We start from the raw sequence: 21,045 nt of genomic DNA, 5'->3' as shown, positions 1-21,045 counted from the left end.
TGGGATGTACATCCTACCAGAGGGCATACATGGCTCCTTTGACAAGGCATTGGCTAGATTCTTCTCGCACACGGTTGATGGGCGTCTCAAATACCATATGATTTAATAGGCGAATATCTACTTGCCCAAGGACCAAGGACTACTCGGCATCATGGCCTCCCTCTGCATGAACGTCGCCCTCATATTGCGTTGGGTTTGGCGGATTTTGCGCGGCGATGGTGGGATTTGGCTTCAGTTAATCGAGGCGGAATATTTGCAAGGCGAACCTCTCTTGGCTTGTTCTCGCTCTGCTGGGTCTCGGTTCTAGAGGTCTATCCAAGCCATTAAGGACGAGATCCGACTGGGTGCCTCCTTCTCGGTTGGCAATGGAAATGGTACCATGTTTTGGATCGACCCCTGGCTGGATAGCAAGCCGCTTCGTGCTCGATTTCCTAGATTGTTTGCCATCTGCCAGAACCCGCATATGCTGGTCTTTGAGGCTTGTCTCGATGCACAATGGAACATTGTGTTTCGCCGCTCCTTCGGGTCGGATGAGGTCCGTGATTGAGTAAGCTTGAGGGAAGTAGTCCCTCGGGCGCTCTCCCAATCGCCCGACACTGTTTCCTGGAGTCTCTCTCCTTCAGGAGATTTCTCCGTTAGCTCTGCGTACCAGGCGCTCTGCCGCCAGTCGGTCATTCAGTGGATTTCCCCATTGTGGAAGGCGCCATTGCCCCTCAAGATAAAGATTTTCGTTTGGCAGCTCTTGCGTAACGGCTTGCCCTCTGGGATGGAGGTTCTTAAGCGGCACAGACCGAGCAATGGTCTTTGCCCTTTGTGTAATGCCCCGTAGACGGGAACCCACATTTTGTTCTCTTGCACCACAGCCCAAGATCTTTGGAGCTTTGTCCGTGAGGCCCTCGGACCAGATTGGGAGGTTTGGGATCTTGCAGAATTCCTGCAATCTAGGGCCGCCCAGGTGGGCCGCAATCGTCGCTTGTTCTGTCTTACCTTTGCGACGATGTCGTGGACACTTTGGACAACCCGCAATAAAATAATGATTGAGTAGATCTTTCCGCGGCAAGTTTCTGACTCGTTCTTTAAATTTCTTGCAGCACTGGCACCCGCTCGCTAAAGAGGGAGGCGTCTTGGAGTTCTCATGGACGCCCTACTAGCTACCATGCGCTGGCTCGCGGCTCGTACGGCGGCTTCTTTATTTGCCACTTGGTGGCCTTCCATGTTTCTTTTTCCTTTCTTTGACGTGATTGTGTTGTGACCCGAGCCTTTTATAATTTGTTTTATCTATAAAATAGTGCCAAAGCCTAATTTGAGAAGGAGCAAAGAGTTTAGAGCCCCCTCGGGGGAGTTTTGGGGAGGAAATTAGCATGCAGTTTTAGGTAGGTGGGAGGCTTTAATCGTTTGATCACTTGATCAGCCAGTTTCCGTATGGTTTCTGCTAAATGAATGAAGCCGGTTGGGGCTTTTTTTTTAAAAAAAATCGCGAGGAACTGGAGTAGAATGCACGCTTGCTTTTTATTTCAAGAAATACTCTACGTGCTTAAGGATCCTGCGTGCAACAACGGTTGATGTGTGAACTGTGTTACAACACCGTGAATTACCAAGCTGATGTCTACTTGATAAGTCAATACAATACTACGTACCTACAGCCCTCCCGTTAATTAATCTGCGTCGCAAATGACCCGATCGTTCCAACCAGTAGTATAAAAGAAGATCGATAGGGCACGGTAAGAATGTAGATTTCACGTCGACTAAGCCAATCGGTAGAAGAAAAAAGGACGTATACACACACATGGCCAGATTAGCAATGTCGAGAGGCAGCAGCTGCTTGTTTGGGCTGTTGGTTGTGATGTGCGTCGGGGCCTCGGCAGCACGACCAGCTCCAGAGGAATCGCTTGGGGCGGCGGCGAACGGCACGTGCCGGTCCAGGGTGGAACCCTTCGGCTACGGATGCGAGGAACACACGGTACAAATTACTCGCAGTAAAACCAGGCGCGTGTGTTCATCTCATCACTGTTTGATTAATTGACACAAGGTTAATTTGGCGGTTGCGTACATGCAGGTGACGACCCAAGACGGATACATCCTAAGCCTGCAGCGCATCACGAGCGGCCGTGGCGGCGAGTCGGCGACGAGCGGCGGCGGGAATGTGCCGGTCCTGCTGCAGCATGGCCTCATGATGGTATATACTCTTACATACTACTCCCTTCGTTTTTAAATATAACTTTTTTTAAAAAATACTAAAAAAACTACATACAAAACAAAATAAATAAATATATACTTTAAAATATGTTTAAAAAAATTTATATTTAGGAACGGAGGGAGTACTAGAGTAACTATTCGATGTTAGTTACGTTTGTGATACTAAGTGCAAGTGATGATAGTATTTGTTTTGTTGGCATGCAGGACGGGATGACATGGCTGATGAACTCGCCCAACGAGTCCCTGGGTTACATCCTAGCGGACAACGGATACGACGTCTGGATTGCCAACACGCGCGGCACTGTCTACAGCCTCGGCCACACATCACTTTCTTCCAGTGATCCGGTGCGTTGCCCTTGCATGCACGTCCATTAAAATTTAGAAGAATACTAATACTAATACTAGTGTTGGATGAGAACCCCGCAGGCCTACTGGAACTGGTCGTGGGACGAGCTAGCCAGCAACGATCTCTCCGCGATGCTGCAGTACGTGTACGACCAGTCGGCCCAGCAGAAGGTGCACTATGTGGGCCACTCCCTGGTAAGTCTTTTTTTTTAGCGAGATCACTCGCTGGTAAGTCCCAAAAGGAAATACTCGCGATGATCTCTCCGCAGTGATATGACATCTGGAGTAAAATTAGGCCTCTTTTAGTTTACTAGCCGATGTCCCTTGCCGTGGGAACCTTGTTAAAAATGTATGGATAAGGGTAGAAGATTAAAATTAATGCAAAAACAAATATAGAACTTCCTTACATGACTTAATTCCCTGAGAAAAAATAATGCATGAGGTGATATTTTTGCATGAAGAGATTAATGAAAAAATAACTTATGACTTCATGCGTAACTTGATGATGTGTCATTGTTGCATGGACAGGAAAATGTAAAAACAAATATAGAACTTCCTGACATGACTTAATTCCCTGAGAAAAAATAATGCATGAGGTGGTATTTTTGCATGAAGAGATTAATGGAAAAACCCAACTTATGACTTCATGCATGACTTGACGATGTGTCATTATTGCATGAAGAGGAAAATTAGCTAGTAGAGTGTAGCTATTTAAGAGGATAAGATAGGAATATCAAAGAAATAAAAAATCATAGGCGCCGAGATAACATGCATCTCAATAAGAAAAAGACATGTCATTTGATGCACGGGTAGGAATTTTTCACCGAGTGTAGGCTAATTTATTTTCTTTCAAATGTAAAGGATTAGTTCTTATCCTACATAAATAGGATCCCTCCCTACAAAGTACTCCCTCCGTTCCTAAATATAATAACTTTTAGAGATTTCGCTAGAAGACTACATACGAAGCAAAATGAGTGAATATACACTCTAAAATATGTCTATGTACATCCATATGTAATTCATAGTGCAATCTCTAAAAGGTCTTATATTTAGGAACGGAGGGAATACAAACCGAAGGATTCCATATGAATTTTTCCTTCAAAAATCATATATTATATGAAATTCTTACAAATCAAAGGAGGCCTAAGAAGAAAGCTGTGGTATTGTGTGTGAATGCAGGGCACGTTGATCGCGCTGGCTGCCCTGAGCGACCAGCAACAGCACGTATCGATGCTGCGGTCGGCTGGCCTGCTCAGCCCCATCTCGTTTCTCAACAAGGTGTCGTCGCCGTTGGCGCTGGCGGCGGCCGACGTTTTCCTCGCCGAGGTAACTTTGATCCGATTCCGATCACATCGCAGGACATCGACCTAAAATAACACTCATGTGCTCCCGCGTGTTTCTGATGTGGCAGGCTCTCTACTGGCTGGGAATCGACGAGTTCGATCCAACGGGGTAAGCGCACGCTCCGTTTCTCGATTCCTGCTGCTGTCATTGTTCTGAGGTTTCGTTCTTCAAAAATTGTTCTGAGGTTTCGTTCTTCAAAAATTGTTCTGAGGTTTCGTTTGTTTCGCAACTCAACTGATGATGGCTGGGAATGATCTCAATGCAGGACCGCTGTTCACGGTCTGCTCACTGACATATGCAAGCTACCAGGGGTGGATTGCTACCATCTCATGACATCGTTTACAGGCGATAATTGCTGCCTTGACAACTCCTCCGTCCAGACCTTCCTTGCTCATGAGCCGCAAGCTTCTTCAACCAAAAACATGGTTCATTTGGCTCAGAGTGAGTACATCCAGCCACAGTCGCGACACACGATTCAAAATTTATAAAATAAAGAACACCTGAGCATAACATCTTTTTTTTTAAATTGATTTTACAGTGATCAGACGAGGTATAATCGCCAAGTACGACTACGGCGACGCCAGCGACAACATCAAGTACTACGGCCAGGCGACGCCGCCCGTGTACAACGTCTCGGCGATCCCCGACGACTTCCCTCTCTTCCTCAGCAGCGGCGGCAGGGACAGCCTCTCCGATGTGCAGGACGTTCGCCGCCTCGAGCAGGCGCTCAAGCCGCATGACAGCGACACGCTCACTGTCCAGTACCTGGCCGACTACGCGCACGCCGACTTCGTCCTGGCTGGGAACGCCAAGGAGAGAGTCTACGGGCCTCTCATGGCCTTCTTCAGGCTCCAGGACAAATGACATACTTGTAAATCATGTGATGCTAGCTAATAACTAAATTTGTTCTTGTCATTCTATATATATAAATACGTGAAAATGATGCGTGAACTTCCTTTGGTAATTTATAAATACGTGACATAAGCTTGCATCGAACTCAGTGTGGCAGTCTAAATCCTACTCCTAGTACATAACCAAATACGTGACACGCACTAAACTACGAACCGAACGATACTTTTTGAGCAGTGCCTACGGCGTCCCTCCTCAATGAGCGGCCACCAAAGATGGAGAGACGATCTCGCACATCCAGCTGGTAGTGTGCCTGCCTTCTGTTGGTAATTTTGATTTGACATCCAATCCAATCACGATTTTGCCTACACACACCATCGTAATCGTAGTGCTGCTTTGAACTGCATCTAACCTACGTGTACGGGAATACCTTAGACTCAGAGTGACAGAAGAATCATGAGAAGCGCCCCGATACCAAGACCTAGACGGGCAACCACCCTGCCCGCAGCGTCCCCGGTGTCGTCGCTGCTCTTGTCATCATCATCATCTGCCGGCGCATCGGCGGGCGCCGGGCCGTCCGCATCGGGCCCGTCCGCAGGCGCGTCGGCAATAGAATCGTCGGACGGGGCAGGGGCAGGGACGGGGGCTCCCTCTTTCTCTGGCTTCTTGCTCTTGGACGGCGTCGGTGCTGGCGCAGGGGTCTTAGCATGGGCAGGCGCCGGAGCGTGAGCTTTGCTGTTGTCGCCGGAGCCGATGCTGGGCGGCACGATGGCGGAGCTCACCTCCAGCACGGAGATGTTGTAGGGGCGGGACATGACGGACTTCACCATTTGGGACATCAACGGGGCGCCGGGCTCGGCGGAGCCGAACATCATCACGCCGTCGGTGGCGCGCCTGGTGTAGTTGATAAAACCCATCCGGTTGGCGGCCTGGCCTGTGGACTGGAAGAGCGTCGTCAGCACGGCCGACCGGTTCTTCATGCTGCCCAGCTTCTCCGTGTCGTAGTAGTCCAGGACCACGTGCACGGCGAGCACCTTCCGCTGGACGTCGGAGGGGAGCGAGGTGATGCCGCCCATCCCTCCATTGTTCACTGCCAGCACCGTGATTGTCTGCCGGCGGTTGATCTCGTCCGCGAGCTTCGTCTGGCTGAGGAGGCCGTTGAACGTGGAGAAGTCGGGGAACTCGCCAAGGATCCTGGTGATGTTGAAGGCTGCCGCCGGTGACGCCAGTGCAAGGAGCAGAAGCACCGCGGCGGCAAAGGAGGAGACGACCAGAGACATGGTGGTGCAATTTGCTTCGCCGGAGATTGACCGATTTAGCGAGTTGTGGCTGGTTAAGGAAGATTGATGTCATTGAGAGGTGTGGTCAGAATGCTAAACTTGGACGTCCATGGTTGAACACGGTGATCCTAAACTTGGACGTCCATGGCTGGATCAGGATGATGCTAAACCTGGACATCTGCATCTGCATGGTTTGGCGCGACAGTCTGTCTGCAAGCAGGCTCAACCATTGCAACGGGTGCTCGGCCCCCGGCCACTGTATCTGTTATGTCGATTTTCGATTCAAAATTCATGTGTTCTCCACGGTGCTATGTCCATGGTGCTCTAGGCAGAGAAACTCGACACGGGCTGGCCTTTGGAAGCAAGCAGACTCAGGCTGCAGGTGGGACTGCCACCACAATCCCACTAAGGGTTTGTTCGGTTAATCCCACCCAGGAAGGGATTGGAGAGGATTGAGGTGGAATTTGACTTGTAGGGGATTTAATCCCTTCCAATTCCCTCCAAACCCCTTCAATTTTAAAAGAACCGAACAGGGCCTAAGGGCTTGTTCGGTTAATCCCATCGAGGGGGGGATTGAAGAGGATTGGAGGAGATTGAGGTGGAATTTGACTTGTAGGGGATTTAATTCCTCCCAATCCCCTTCAAACCCCTTCAATTTTGGAGGAACCGAACAAGGCCTAAGGGGGTGTTTGGTTACAGGGACTTATTAGAGACTTAGAACTTATAAGTCCCTTTAAGTCCCATCTATGGTCATTTGGGACTTATGAAATAAGACTAAGGAGAGACTTATAGGGACTTATAGTTGTAATATGGTCTTTTAGTCCATGTTAAGTCCTAAGAACCAAACAGGTAGGAACTTTTTAGAGACTTAGGACTTATAAGTTAGGACTAAAAAAGTCCTAGGACTTATGAACCAAACAGGGCCTAAATCCCACCGCTGCTTGATGAGCACTAGGGAACAGCAAGTGGGCCACTAGAAATTAGATGGATTAAGTGATTTCTAAGTGGGATCCCACATAAGAAGTGTTATACAGAGTGCAAGAGATTGCCGGCGTCGGTGAAGCCGTAGGCCTTGAAGCCGCTCGGAAGGGTCGAAGGAGTAGGACCTAGGGCGGGAGTCGTTGAGCGCCTCAGCAAGGCCCTCGTAGGGCGTCTCCCGGACGGTCATGAAGCGGAGGTCGAGGGACGTGGCGCCGGTCTCAGTGAGGAAGAGGAGGCGCTGCGCCGGCCTCAGTGAGGAAGAGGAGGCGCTGCTTGACAAAGGCGGACGGCGTGGAGGAGGCGATGACGGTGTCATAGAGAGGGCAGGGGTGCCGTCGAGGCCGCGGACGAGGAGCCGCGAGGAGGCCGTGGAGAGGGTGAGCCAGTCATCGCCGGGCGGGGAGGATTCGATGAGTTGATGCACCGCGATGGAGCAGTCGGCGTGGCCCGTGAAGAGCAGGCAATTGACGCGGCGCCGGGAAACGTACGCAAGCAGGGCGATGACTAGGGGGGGGCGGCAGCGGAGGCCTCGCCAGTGGCAGCAGCGCATCACCAACGGCGGAGAAGACGAACACGCGGCCAAGCCCACGACAGTGTGTGCGCACTGTGCAAATCAACATCGACAGCAGCAATGCAAGCATGTACTCCCTCCGTTACTAAATATAAGTTTTTAAAGAGGTTTCATTAGTGGACTACATACGGATGTATATAGACATACTGTAGAGCGTAGATTCACTCATTTTGCTTCGTATGTAGACTCTTAATGAAATATCTTAAAAGACTTATACCCCTCCGTCCCAAAATTCTTGTCTTAGATTTGTCTAGATATGAATGTATCTAGTCACGTTTTAGTATACATCCATTTCTAAACAAGCCTAAGATAATAATTTTAGGACGGAGGGGGTATTTAGGAACGGAGGAAGTAGTTGCCATGCTGCGTGTCTCGGCAGCATGCCCGGGTCTGTGGGATGGCACAGACATGTCCAGCCGTGAGCCCTTGACTAGCTAGCTTCCCCTGTCCCACTCTTTTCATCAGTGTTGAAACAGAAGTAGACATAAAAAAAACTACAGAGTCGAAGAAACTGCGGCAGGGTGAGAGCGGCCAGAAACACTCGTCTAGTGCTGTTGGCTTGGCTTAATAGGACGAGGTGGGCTTCCGATTGGTCAAGTAAGATACCCTGATTAATTTTGTCTCTGTCTAATGGGATCCCACTAAAACAATATAAGTGGGTGGGCTAGGTTAGTCCCACTTAAACCTACTTCCACCTGCAGCCTGAGAGCAGACGCACCTAAGAAGGTTGACACGTCACATCTATTAACATCTTTGCAGGTGCTCCTCCAAAGGGTCCTGCCTTATCTTTTTCTTCATGAACACATGATTTTGCCAGTTCGAAAAGGGAGTTCCATTTCATAATAATGTCCCCCTTCTCTTCATGAAAACAATCACAGTTAATTTGTCCCTTTGTTGAAACGTACATCCTCTTTATTTTCAGTTAGTACTCGCAACTAAGCTACAGTATACCTGTGGTATGCATGACTTTACATGTCAACTCCGAAACTAACACCATGATTTTATATGCACTAACCTATCAATAAACTGTCAAATGATTCGGTTCATCAACCATGCCAAAATATCTGGAAATAAAGAAAAATCCCTGCAAAAAGGATAAAAGATTATGTCAGAGTCGATTTTGTGACTTTTCTGAGAGCACTCTGAAAGCAGCACTACATACTGGCGTGGTTTGGTTGAGTCAATTTTCTGACTTGTTAATGACGTCTTTTCTGGTATAGTGAATACCCAACAAGAGCAGACAGTAGTATAGTCCATAAAACCTGCAGGAGAATAAATATTAGTCGAATACAATATCTGTTCAATTATTTAAATATGATTATAAATGTGAACTTAAGTAAACTGATGTCAACAAAGTTAACGAATCTAAAAGCTAACAGATGCACAAGAATCACCATATTTATTGTATTCCATCTCTCAAGCCTCTTTATTCTGGATTGCAGATCATCAAGCACACCATCTGTTGAAGAATTTTCTCTTATAGGTGAAGATAAATCAGAATTGAAGCTCCCTCCCTGCATTAGGGGGTATTTCAATATATAAGAATAAAAAGAGCTGAACATAAGCAGAGAAAAAAAAGCAGCCACAAAACCTGATCACTTGGAGATTAAACCGTCATTTGATTTTAAATCCAATTACAGCCAATTTACTATTAATTATTTGAAGTCAGGTGAAATTGTTCATAACACCAGTTGATTCGAGCCAAACCAACACTTTCTTTGGGGGAATTCCTGGAGCTACATGATCTATGACTAGGGGCGTTCAAGCGCGATTTTCCCAAGCCGTTCAAACCAACAAAGTAGAACTAAATCACACATGCATCTGAAAATACAAAATTACTACTCATGCTTCAACAACGCTTTAGCCGGTCCATTGGGAACAGTGATGAACACCTCTATTAAGAGCATTATAATTCTGGATTATAAAAAGCATTATCGGGTTGATCCAGTAAACTGTTAACTGATGATGTTCAGGAAGTGGTAGAGCAAGGTATTCTTAAGACACGAGCAAAGTCCAACACATATGCAGAAATAAAAACATCCTGGGGGATTTGATGTTCAAGAGGGCAATGCAACCTCACAAAACAAAGGTCATGCTTCCATGCTGGAAAAGTCAAGCAGAAACTGCAATCTACCACATACTGGAACAAATTCGCCACCAGTATCCAGAAAAAGGGCCATCTTCCAATGTCCTTTGCCTATATGATCCAAATTACCACAAAAAATACCTAAGCTTCCACAGAAGACAATCGAGTACCAAGCTTTTCTACAATAGAGGATGAAACGGGCAAACAAGATTTGTTGCAATGCAGCCTGCTGCACTGCTGGCCTGCACTCTGTTGGCATTCATGCCTGTCAAAGGGAGTGGACAATTGGGGGTTTGGCAATTGGGGAGTTAGGTGTTTCTCTTTTCTTCTTGTCCGTTTTCAGGCAAAAGTAACTGGGTAGATATGATGCTACATAGATTTAAACCACGAAATGCACATGCTAAGCAATCTAACCGCCAGCCACCAAGACGTAACAAGATTACGATAAAATTGAAGGCAATAAGCAAAAGGTAAAGGTCGGCTCACAATCATATCTTCATGTCTCCCATGCTAACAAGTTTAACCAGAACCTTTTTTTTCATTGGTCTACAAGTCGTTCTCATGTGACTTGAAAACAGAAGTTAACAAATCATCCATGGAACACTAATAATGTAATATTGGAGATTAAAGATACAAGTACGTACTAATGCTTTGGTTTACCTACAGCTATCAAGACAGGTTTCTCAAAAATATGCAACAGGAATATAATGTACAAATAAGATACAAACTGTTGTCTTGAAGTTAACATACTTGTGACTGGATGAACTCAACTAGTTCCTGTAGCCTAGCAGCTTGTTGGTTATGAATACCAGGAGTAACATTATCATCCACTGGTAAACTCTCCAGAATAATTTGAAGATAGCTCTGCAAAGCACCAATAAAACCATGAAAAATATGCAGAGTGTACATATAGGATTTAGATGGACTAACTAAAAGATTTTTAAGACCTTTGTTGTATATGAATCATCTAGGCTGAGAGCAGACGCAGCAGAGGAAACTATCTCCTTGTTTGTTCCTTTAATTTGAATATACGGATTTGTCACGCCTTGTAGATGGTCAACTTCTATAAGAATCTTCATTTGAATAAGATAAATGTGTTAGTAGATAGCTCTTGCAGCGCCAATGATGATTAAGGCAGAACGAATGAATCTATTGTCACAGGCATTGTTGATAAAAATTGCAGAAATCAAAATTGCTGTGTAGAAAAGGTAATGGTAACACAGTGAGTAAATCAGTCCCAAATCAAATAAATGTGAGGAACGAGCTAAATCATATACTCTCTCTGTCCCAAAATAAGTGACTCAAGTTTGTACTAACTTTAGTACTGTCACAGGGAGGGAGTATTTTTCTCCAAACTGTATACAATTGGAACCATCATGTTCAGAAAAGCACTGTCACAGGGAGTGCCAGCATGGTACATGACCTTATATTCAAATCAGTATAGCCACCAGTTAAGAAGAAGGATTAGATTTTTCAACATAGGAAAAAGTCCAACTTGCACCCTAAACTTCGACCTCGATTGTAGACAAAATTGATCTTCTGTCAAGAGGGGTGGGCATAAATACTGAGGAATTGAAGACTGAGCAAAATAAACTGAAACTCCAGCTAGTTTCATGTTTGTTTGCACTTCAGTTGGGCATTATCTGCTAACCGAATCAATATCTGTAAATTCAGTTTATGCTTGCTAAAAACCGAAATGATCAATCAGACCGAATTTTGCAACGTTAGCATCCAATGCCCACTGCCCATGTATGCAGCAGGCCCATAAGTAGTAGTGCTCCGTAGCAGCATATATATTCATTTTGCACTAACCCCAGAAGGGAGCTGTCTCATTCCTTTCCCAGTTGAGCACTCTAAACTTTGATCTCCACCGACAAGAGTAGAACACAGATCTCGGACTTCTCCTACTTCGCCTCCTCGTCCGAACCACCTGTCGGCGTGCCTACTATTGATGGAGTCTGGCAAGCTTTCTCCTCAAATTTTCATTCTGCCCCAGATGGCGTTCCGCACATTGCCGACAAGATTAGCAAGTGAGCGATTGCTCCTGGCATGCAACTCTTCCAAAAGAAGAGCGGCCATTGACAGCTTGACCCTGACTTCTCCTGAGACGCTGCCTAAGTCACATTATTTCATCTTTTCAGTTTAAGTGAAACCCAAGTGTCAGGTTGTTTTGTTGATACCCTGTATATATCCCAGTTGCCATTTTTGATAAACCAAATTTGCGAGAAAACTAACAGACGAAAACAAAGCTTTTGGTTCAAACCAAATGTCCACCCCCTATGTCAATGGCAAAAGCAAGTACAAGCCAGAGGAGAGGGGAGGCAGGGCATGTAGGGCAAATGAGAGAGCTCATCTACCTACAAGAGCCCAACAACAAAGTATGATCAAATCATCCAGTTTGACAAAACTGTCCACGCCATGGCACATTGGTAAAACCACTCTCAGAATCACCTTAAAGTTCAATGTGTCTCGGTTTGGAAAGTTGAGCACTCGTACCTCATATCAAAGTTCCGGATCCAAAACAGACATTTTTACCATGTAAGAATATTGTTATTATGCTACCATTTCTTTTATATATACATCGGTTCACGCTGTTGCTGAACAAGTTATATCAGGACTGCCCAGGTACCTCGTTACTTTTCCCTAGAAACATGAACTATCTGGTTGCTGCATTGATATGAATATGGATGCATGTCAATGAATTTATATAGCTTGAACTTAATGTAGCCACTTATTATATCATTGATGGAGAATAGGGTGGATGAGCTCTTAGCTCAGTGGTCAGAGTGCAGTTTTGCCTCCTAGCCGGCGTGGGTTCGAACCTCGGTTCTTACATGGGTCTCACATCTCATTCTTTATTAAAAATCAGTAGGGTCTTCTCCCTCTACTGATCTAATTTTTTCATTTCGAAAAAAAATTGATAGAGAATAGGTGACACTTTATTACACTTGGTAACACTAGCTGTAAAGTTTCAAACAAATTTACTAAACAATGTGAAATTTATACTCCAATTCTTAGTTTAATATGAGGATACATAGCTTTATGGGGAAACTCTCAGTAAGTGCGATGTTCAGACTGAGAACACTGCAGTTACATCTACGAGAAATCTTTTTCAGGTAACAGCACTAAACTACCACATTAAAATAAATACCATATTCAGCATATTTCAACAATCATGTGTAAGTGTTAACTCAACGCTAAAAATGTGTTCAATGTGTATGTCCTTAACTATACATCAACGGCTCAAACATGGTGATTATTGCACCACAGGTTGCCTGTTGACAAACAGCACTGGCCGTTCATAAGAAACCCCTTTTGAGTTATAAGAAAAATCCAAGGTATGCAATGTTATAATATGAGATATGTATCCCAAAAGGTCGTTGGCTCTGCAATGACATCTCGTGAAAATATGTTGTAGAAAGCCCCAGGGTTCGGAATGTCAACGTGGATATCTTGCTGCCAACTTGCTACTGTCGTTCTAGGCAAATACGCCTTCAATGTGGTCCAATTGCTATCCCCTTTGGTCCTTAACCACAACTCAACCATCAATAGTCATAAGCTTATAAAAGAACCATCAACCATAGATCATGGGGCATGCATATTCCAGTAAATTTCTATCCAAGAAAGGAAAATGAGTATAACTCTGAAGGAAAATAATAACCTTTCCATCTTGGTAAATCACGGCAGAAGCTTCAATATATGCAACAGCTTGGTAACTACAAAGTGAGACGCAAAATAATAAATCATACCACCTCACTTCCCAAAATGATGAAAATAGTTTAGCAAGCAGATAGTAAGCTTTTGGTGTATCAACTGAGAATGAACTGCCTAGAATACACCTTTTCGTGAGTGATCACACAGCAGCAGTTTTAGGTCGCTAGTTATATTGCCACAACATTCTTTTATCAACTATGATCTCCTAAAATTTCCAGCAACCCATATGCAACAAATCAGTTCCCGACTGATCAACTACTGAACTGTTATGGACGGAGCTTGTTGTATTGCACAGCAGAAAGGGAGAAAGATATAGCCAATGCGACAATGACTCATGACTACTACCTACTTTATTAGAGACCACATCAAACCCTGGACTATTAGAAAAAGACCATAATACTCTTAACATCCCTCCTCAAAAAACAACCCTAGCTAATGCAGGTCTTCAAACTACCAAGCCGGTGGCATAAGGACCTCTGGACGGATCATCCTCATGTTAGAATCACATGTTGGATACTGAAGCATAATCTAAGAAGATAGGAAAATGCACTTGGTTACAAAATTAATGAAGATATATTTGCACAGTGGATCCCTAAACTTGAATATAGGTGCCACATAGATCTCGATGCATCAAAAGTCACAACTTGGGCCACTTTACTTGAACAATATTCTGTTTTTGTTATTTTTGCGCATTTAGCTATAGGTTTGAATTATGTGGTGGGAGGGTCTAGTTATGGCAAGTTGATGTGGAATTTTAGAGGTAAGAGGTCATCTTGTCGTTATATGATATAGCATCTGTATTACTAACCCATCTGTAACATTAGTTATATTAGAAATTATCTCGCTGGCCCATTAGACAAGCATAGGAACATTCCAAGACAATCTTGAAAGTTAGGAACCTATATGACACCTCTGCTCAAGTATCGCATGGACTTGCTTCACGAATTTCTCATGAAAGTATGACAGGTGAAGGAGAATGTCATACAACACACAACGTACCCAAGCTTAAGCAGTCCTGCCACAGTACTGGCACTAATATCAAAATCAACCTTCGGCTGGATAATAAAATTCCCTTCCCTTATAGGCTGGATAAATAGAAGAGATGAGATGGTACCATGCCATTGAACTGTGTCAATAAAACAATGAAAAATGGAAATGTGGAAGGTACACAAACCTCTCGTATTAACACTGCAAATCTTCCTTCACATATTCTGACCCTAATACACTCACCTTCTGTCAGCTGCCCATTTGATGGTATGCCAGGAAGTCTTAAGTACACATCAGTAAAATTCTGGACAGAGCTGCAGACCTTACTAGCATCAAGCACTTTTAGTATGTCTTGGTAGGATACCTATTTTTAAAATAAATAAAAGAGAAAAAAATCAGATCAATGGAAACATGAAGAGTGACATATAGAGCTGCATAACTTACCTGTTTTGTGCTTTTTAATACAAAAGGCGAGCTTTCAGGAGAGAGCACAGGATCAAAATCATTTTGAATCTTAAGCTGCAAAGTAGATAAAGAAGAAATATTGCATGAGTCCGGATCACTTTCACATGTGGCACAAATCAAATAAGTTAAACACTCATGTCTCTTGTACCAACATGAGCATCGACAAGATGTGGTTCTATGTATTGCTGAAATAGCGGAAACACAGTGGTCATAATTTCATTCTGGGAAATAGAAAAGCCAGCACGGTTCTTGTCTCTCTGTATTCTTGCAATAAGATGAGAATGAACTCCCCCAACCTAAGGGAATGATATAGTTAATCTCCAGATATACATACAATGACGTAGCAGAAAATGCGACTAGGACAACAGTTCTTAAATATTTAAAACACGGAGTCTTACAACTGCAATCCACAAATCCAGTGATTTCCTTATGGCAGGATGCAAAGTATAGACACCTTCAAAGATTACCTGGTCCAAAAATGCAAGGCAAGAAACAATTTAGACTAACCTGTAATGTGCAGAAATGTAAGGGAATAAATAAATAATGTTGAGCTGGAAGTCTGAAATATAGCACTGTGGTGATTTTTTTATCTAATGTGATTTTTATCTGTAGCAAAGCATTGGGATCTTAACTAGTACTCCCTCTGTCCCACAATATAGCTAGCTTGCAAAAACGTCTTATATTAATGGGACAGATGGGGTACCAAGCTACAGAGACAGTTATTAAGAACTGGAAAAATTGCTCCCTGCTGAACTCATTATTCACCAAGGCGGCAAGGCCCTGCTGAGCAAAATGAACCATAACAAAAGATACTCAAATGAACTACAAAAATGTTAGATGAGTTAGTTTACCACTCCACATTCCTCAGACACTTGGAACTCCTTGAATCCATTTCTTTTGAACTTCTCAAAGTCAAAGCAAGGGACTTTTGCTTTATGAGTATTTCTGATCTCCTTAATATTCTGCAGTGCAAAGAAAGGATTCCTTTAATGGGCAGCAACAGAGAACAAACTACATACTTATTCAAATCATGTATACAAAGAATCTAAACTGCATACATCAAAAACAAAATGCCGAAACGGCTGCAAACAGAATGATGTGATCCTTGATACCTATGTTGACTAAAAGAATATTATTTTCCCCCTTTGCTACGAACACTACCAAAACAATGAAGTTGATTATATGTGTACTGAGGAGCCTGACAGTAGGCACAAAAATCTGATGAAGATCACATAGCAATGGCCCAATTTGAAATGAAGGGAGCCAGACCCCAGACATCTGAGTGAGGAAGACAAAATGAGGGGAGTGGAAACAGGGTGCCTGGAAAGGCAGGGGAGCTGCACCTGCTCACCAAGTTTGTAGGTCGTAGCCAGACACAAGACGTCATCTACACAGGTGACCAAAACGTTTGTGCCAGTGAGCAAAGCTTCACATGGTGGTGGCAGCAAATGCAGTAACAGTGTACAAGGAAGAAGCAATGGTATGTGATGTACCGGAAGCGAAAGAACGTGAAGTCAGCTAATGATGTAGTGTTGTCACGGATCTCGACAGCAGCGACCACCGACCACTACCAACTAGTGCCGCTATTTGACAGAAGAAAGCACCAGGTGCCAAACCAAGATCAGAAAGCTCGTCAGAAACAGCTCCACTCACCTCTTCTGGGACTGCCCCTTTTCCACCTTCGTCTTGCTTGCCATGTCCACCGGGGCTGGCTGCGCAGCTCTGAAGGTGAGGCGGGAAGTAAACCATGGTTCCCTTAGGCACTGCCAGAGGTTGATTGCCCTCACCCCGGCGCAATTCAGGAAGGTTTTCAAGTCCATGTTGCTGATGATCGCCTGGGAAATATGGAAGGCGCGAAATGACTGCATTTTCAGAAGCAAGCTGCCAAGCGCTGAAGCTGCCCTTCGAGCCATCAGGGGTACTTTGGAACTGTGGCGGCTGGCTGGTGCAAGCTGCCTGGAGCCCCCATTTGGGGAAGATGTTATGAGATAGTCTGTTAGTTGCAGTTTTGTAGTCTTTTCGGTTCCTTTTTTCCATGCTTGTAACCATGATCGCTTGATCACCCTGTTTTCCCGCCTGCTTTCTGCTAAATCTATCAAGCCAGAAACCCCGGATCTTTCAAAAAAAAAGAAAGCTGGTCGATAGAGATAAGCTGCATAGCAAGCTGGGGAATACAAAAGAGTTCTGGCAGATGCAACCATCAATTGTACCATCACATGTCTGGAAAGACAAGCAAATAGCTGAAGATCAGTATGACCCAGAGAGGTGTCTCATGCCACGCTCCGGCGCCAGATCACGACGCAGACCTGGCATGAGATCCTATCCTGGCTGCGCCTGCCGGCTCCGGCGCCAGATCACGACGCCACGCTCCAGGACTGGTGGCTTCGGGCGAGGGACGCCACGCCACACCCGCTTCGCAAAGCGCTGATCTCGGTCGCACTCTTGGTGCCTTGGATGATATGGAAGCATAGAAATGCGTGTGTCTTTGACCATGTAACCCCGTCGCTAGATGAACCCGTTGACAAGATCAAGGACGAATCCCGATGTTGGGCAAAAGGGCTCAGGATAACCCTGCCTTCATCTTGGGACGTCCATTGATCTCCTTGTAACGCTGATGTACTAGCCTCTTAGGAGGATGTAACCCCCCCCCCCCCCCTCTTTTCAATGCAATGAAACGCAAAGGCTTTTTGTGTTTTCTCGAAAAAGGTGTCTCATGCCATCCAGGACCATCCAGGACGAGGCACCGTAATCCAAAATACAGTAGGTCTTAGAAGACTCTTATGACTCGATGAAGCCAGGTGATCAAAGATGGTGGAGCAAGTACTGGAGCGGGAGACAACACTCATTACCTAACACCGTCGGTAATGTTACAGCAAGAGCCATTGTGGTAGTTGATAGCAGTTGCTCAAGTATGCCCTGTAGAGAGGCAATGGAGGCATTCCTCAAGGAGATGAGGCCATGGCGACCCTCTAACGGACCCACAAAAACAATAACCAACATCGCCTAAACCAGACCAAACGGTGGCAATCACCAACCTGCTAAGTGCTGCCCAAGGAAGGAGAAGAGTAGCCCCAGTGGCAGTGGCATGACTTGGAGAGGACCCGGTGGCCAATGGGTATTGCCAGCACAATGTACAGGAAGACATCTGATCTTGGTACATATACAGGGGTGGTAAAATTAACCATTAAACCGAAACCAAGATTCCTGTTGATTCGGTTTTGCATTTGTGACGAACCGAATTTATTTCACTTAATTTGGTTTTTCGGGTTTTGGAAACCAAACTGCTGACCCAACCAAAGTAGCTCCAACAGCTTTATCGCCGAGGCTACTCAAAGGCTACTACTGGCCAGCCCAATAGCCCATCAATCAGCATTTTGCTTGCCTACCTAAGCCCATCAGTCTCAGACACTCATCACGCCGCCTACAACCTTTCTGAGTCCTGACATCCCCCAAAGTCCCACACCTAACGCTCCACTCTAGTTGCCGGTGGACAGGCTCGAGCAGGCGGTGGCATCCCCCACTTGTTCCCCATGCGGCCACACTAATCACAAGGCCACCCAGTGTTGTGCCTTGGTGGGTAAATGGGCATGGTAATGCCGTCGGCAGCATCACAGATGACACCAACAAGGATGAAGGCGGTCACTCCATGGAGGCATCGTCGTGGACGTGATATTTTTGGCAACCTTAGTGGACGACGGCCTGATCTGATATTATTCGGTTGACCAGTAAACTGACCAACAAGCCAAAAAAAACTGTCTTTCTGTTTGCGGAATCTCTGATTTTGGCGGCTATTTCCTAAGTTGCAGGGATACGGCGTATAAGTGCCGAATCGGTGCAGGATACTGCACCGGGACGGGGATACGCACAGATACGCGTGGGATACACGTATCCCTAAGTATGCCATTTTTTGAATGAAAATAAAGGGGAAAAATCAGAAAACGGCTGGGACACACAGGGACACGTACGGGCCTGTTACAGCCCTAAAAAATAACAACGCTGATGATTCAGATCACCATGAATGAAAACTATCAGCTTACTTCATTGACGTCAATTTTCTCACCCTCAAAAGTATTGTTTAGTGGTGCTGATTTTTTATGCATTTATACATATACCCGCCGTATCTCTGTAAGTCTATTTTTAGAAAATGCCGTTTTCCCATATCACCGTCTCCGTATCCCCGTATCCCCGTGCCATGTAACATAGGCTATTTCTGTCGGAAATTGCTAAAAATGAATTAGAATACACCAAATTAACCGAACTAAATTTCAGATTAAACTGAATGGCAGATGCCCACCCCTGGGTGGATGCCCCATGGTGGCCGCACAAACACGTTCCAAGGGAGCGGCAACCAGATTGGATGTGACAACTACGGCAGCCCGTGTAAGGCTGGCATAGGCTATACTGGGGACAACAGGCTGGGATAGAGCTAGGGATGATTCCAGGGCAGCAATCACTTGAACCAGTGGCAGAGCTAGGCAGGACTGTTAGGGGTGGCCAAAAGTCAAAACATAAACAACTAAGATGGCAAAGATTGATCTTTTCCTTATCTAATCCAAGGACATTAAATTTTCTTCACTGATTTGCCTAAGGCTGGGGGGGGGGGGGGGGGGGGCACGGCCCCCTCAGGACTGCACTAAGCTCCGCAGCTGACTTGAACCACCAGTTGAGGCAGTCAGACCTGTGTTTGGGGCAGCAGCCATGGTGCGCAGTTGGGCATGAGCTCTGTTCATTTTTGTAGGCAACAAATCTGATAAAATCCGCTGATTACTACAAGTTAACGGAATCCCAGTTCTTCAACTAAGTTTGTGTGGCCAGACATTTGCAAGCATGTCAAGAAATTTAAGATTAAGCAATCCCATATCTGGCACTGAAAACTGAAATTCACTTTGTCGAACATATGGTGTCACGGCTACGATGGCGTGTACAGCAAGGAGTCCAAGGAGAGTTTATCTCTATAGTTAGGATCTAGTTTAAACCTCTCTTATCTAAATTCGGTTGTAACTAGATTAGTTCTATCTCTACTTTCCTTGATCCTCAAGATGTACTTTAAACCTTGTATGCACTATCAGGGATCGGTGCCCCTGCTATATAACACGCATCACGTCCCCCACGATGGGTAAGACGTTTCCGCCAAGTCGCACATGGTATACAGAGCCCTTCCTCCTCCTAGCATCTAGCTTCCCATCACCATTAGTGCCGCAGCCATGTCTTCCTCCGGATCTTCCCACCCAAACCTCAATGGCCAAATCACGGAGAAACATATCCGCACCAACTACGTCCTATGGCGCGCATAGATCGTGCCGCAGCTGAGGGGCGCCAGCGTCTTCGGATACGTCGACGGATCCTCACCGAAGCCGGCCAAAACCCTAGTCTCCACAGACAAAGACGGGAAGGCCACCACTACGTCCAACCCCCTCCACCCAACCTGGGTCAGGGAGGACCAGCAGGTTCTCGGGTACCTGCTCAACAACCTCTCCAAAGAGGTGCTCGTCCAGGTGACTGCGATCACCACCGCAGGCGCACTCTGGGCGGCTTTGGCGGGCATGTTCTCGTCTCGGTCGCTCAGCCGTGTGAACAATATTCGCACGGCCCTCATCAGCGCGCAAAAGAGGACACAATCCGTCGCCACCTTCTTTGCCTACATGCGTGGGCTCGCAGATGAACTCGCCGCTGCCAGCAAGCCGCTCCCAGACGATGAACTCGTCTCCTACATCCTCCACGGGCTGGACATGGACTACCAGCCCCTGGTCTCCGCCCTCGACGCTCATGTCACGCCGGTCACACTCGATGAGCTCTTCTCTATGATGAGCAATTTCGACCAGCGCATGGCTCTCTTCCACAGCTCGGGTGGATTCAAATCCTCCGCGAACGCCGCGTACCGTGGCCGCGGTAGCTCCTCCTCTCGTCAGCGCGGACCCCCTCGCAACGCGGGCAAAGGCGGCGGCTCCAACAGCAACTCCAACTCCCGCACTGGCCGGTCCCCCTCCACCAACAATTAAGGCCGGCGTTGTGGTTCTAACCGATCTCGGCAGGATGCTCCTTGTCGTGGGTATAAGCCTGACAGTAGATGTGTAGGGTACGAAAAGGATGGGCAGAGCCTTAGCTACGGCGAGGTTGTATGAGTTCAGGCCCCTCTGCGGTGGAGGTAATAGCCCTACGTCTCAGTGCTCAGGGAGCTTGTTGTCGAGTGGAAATATGGAATACAATGAGTTGCTAACCCCTCTACC

The 21,045-nt window shown here is 45.9% G+C and overlaps 3 protein-coding genes across 3 annotated transcripts in view; 1 reads left to right on the top strand and 2 right to left on the bottom strand.

Moving 5' to 3' along the window:
* Window positions 1-1,801: 1,801 nt before the first annotated feature.
* Window positions 1,802-4,766, top strand: LOC123430149 (triacylglycerol lipase 2-like). The gene is made up of 8 exons (XM_045114049.1): window positions 1,802-1,960; window positions 2,057-2,176; window positions 2,401-2,541; window positions 2,623-2,736; window positions 3,721-3,867; window positions 3,953-3,993; window positions 4,151-4,326; window positions 4,424-4,766. The coding sequence occupies exons 1-8, from the start codon at window positions 1,802-1,804 to the stop codon at window positions 4,747-4,749; spliced, it is 1,224 nt and encodes a 407-aa protein (XP_044969984.1). The 3' UTR covers window positions 4,750-4,766.
* Window positions 4,767-4,775: 9 nt separating this feature from the next.
* LOC123430150 (fasciclin-like arabinogalactan protein 3) lies at window positions 4,776-6,237 on the bottom strand. Its single transcript, XM_045114050.1, has one exon. It carries the CDS (start codon window positions 6,012-6,014, stop codon window positions 5,172-5,174), a length of 843 nt encoding a protein of 280 aa, XP_044969985.1. The 5' UTR covers window positions 6,015-6,237; the 3' UTR covers window positions 4,776-5,171.
* Window positions 6,238-8,374: 2,137 nt separating this feature from the next.
* Window positions 8,375-21,045, bottom strand: part of LOC123426402 — a 54,043-nt gene continuing 41,372 nt past the window's right edge. The window contains exons 16-27 of the mRNA XM_045110236.1: window positions 15,670-15,780; window positions 15,217-15,285; window positions 14,971-15,114; window positions 14,798-14,872; window positions 14,541-14,717; window positions 14,366-14,451; window positions 13,314-13,368; window positions 10,600-10,725; window positions 10,403-10,516; window positions 8,961-9,080; window positions 8,729-8,828; window positions 8,375-8,650 (exon numbers count right to left, since the gene is read on the bottom strand). Of these exons, the coding sequence (XP_044966171.1) occupies window positions 8,763-8,828; window positions 8,961-9,080; window positions 10,403-10,516; window positions 10,600-10,725; window positions 13,314-13,368; window positions 14,366-14,451; window positions 14,541-14,717; window positions 14,798-14,872; window positions 14,971-15,114; window positions 15,217-15,285; window positions 15,670-15,780 (1,143 nt within the window). The 3' untranslated portion in view covers window positions 8,375-8,650; window positions 8,729-8,762. The remainder of the gene's footprint in view (window positions 8,651-8,728; window positions 8,829-8,960; window positions 9,081-10,402; window positions 10,517-10,599; window positions 10,726-13,313; window positions 13,369-14,365; window positions 14,452-14,540; window positions 14,718-14,797; window positions 14,873-14,970; window positions 15,115-15,216; window positions 15,286-15,669; window positions 15,781-21,045) is intronic.

The sequence above is a fragment of the Hordeum vulgare genome, chromosome 2H (assembly GCF_904849725.1).
Source record: "Hordeum vulgare subsp. vulgare chromosome 2H, MorexV3_pseudomolecules_assembly, whole genome shotgun sequence".
Taxonomy (NCBI): Eukaryota; Viridiplantae; Streptophyta; class Magnoliopsida; order Poales; family Poaceae; genus Hordeum; species Hordeum vulgare.
The sequence above is the reverse complement of the archived record's forward strand: the minus strand, read 5'-3'. Positions and strand labels throughout refer to the sequence as shown.

Bases quoted from the DNA above. Each gene is read 5' to 3' on its own strand.
- LOC123430149 (XM_045114049.1), top strand. From the start codon at position 1,802: ATGTCGAGAGGCAGCAGCTGCTTGTTTGGGCTGTTGGTTGTGATGTGC. The intron at 2,177-2,400 runs GTATATACTCTT...GTTGGCATGCAG, and splicing joins TGCAGCATGGCCTCATGATG to GACGGGATGACATGGCTGAT. The intron at 2,542-2,622 runs GTGCGTTGCCCT...AGAACCCCGCAG, and splicing joins CACTTTCTTCCAGTGATCCG to GCCTACTGGAACTGGTCGTG.
- LOC123430150 (XM_045114050.1), bottom strand. From the start codon at position 6,014: ATGTCTCTGGTCGTCTCCTCCTTTGCCGCCGCGGTGCTTCTGCTCCTT.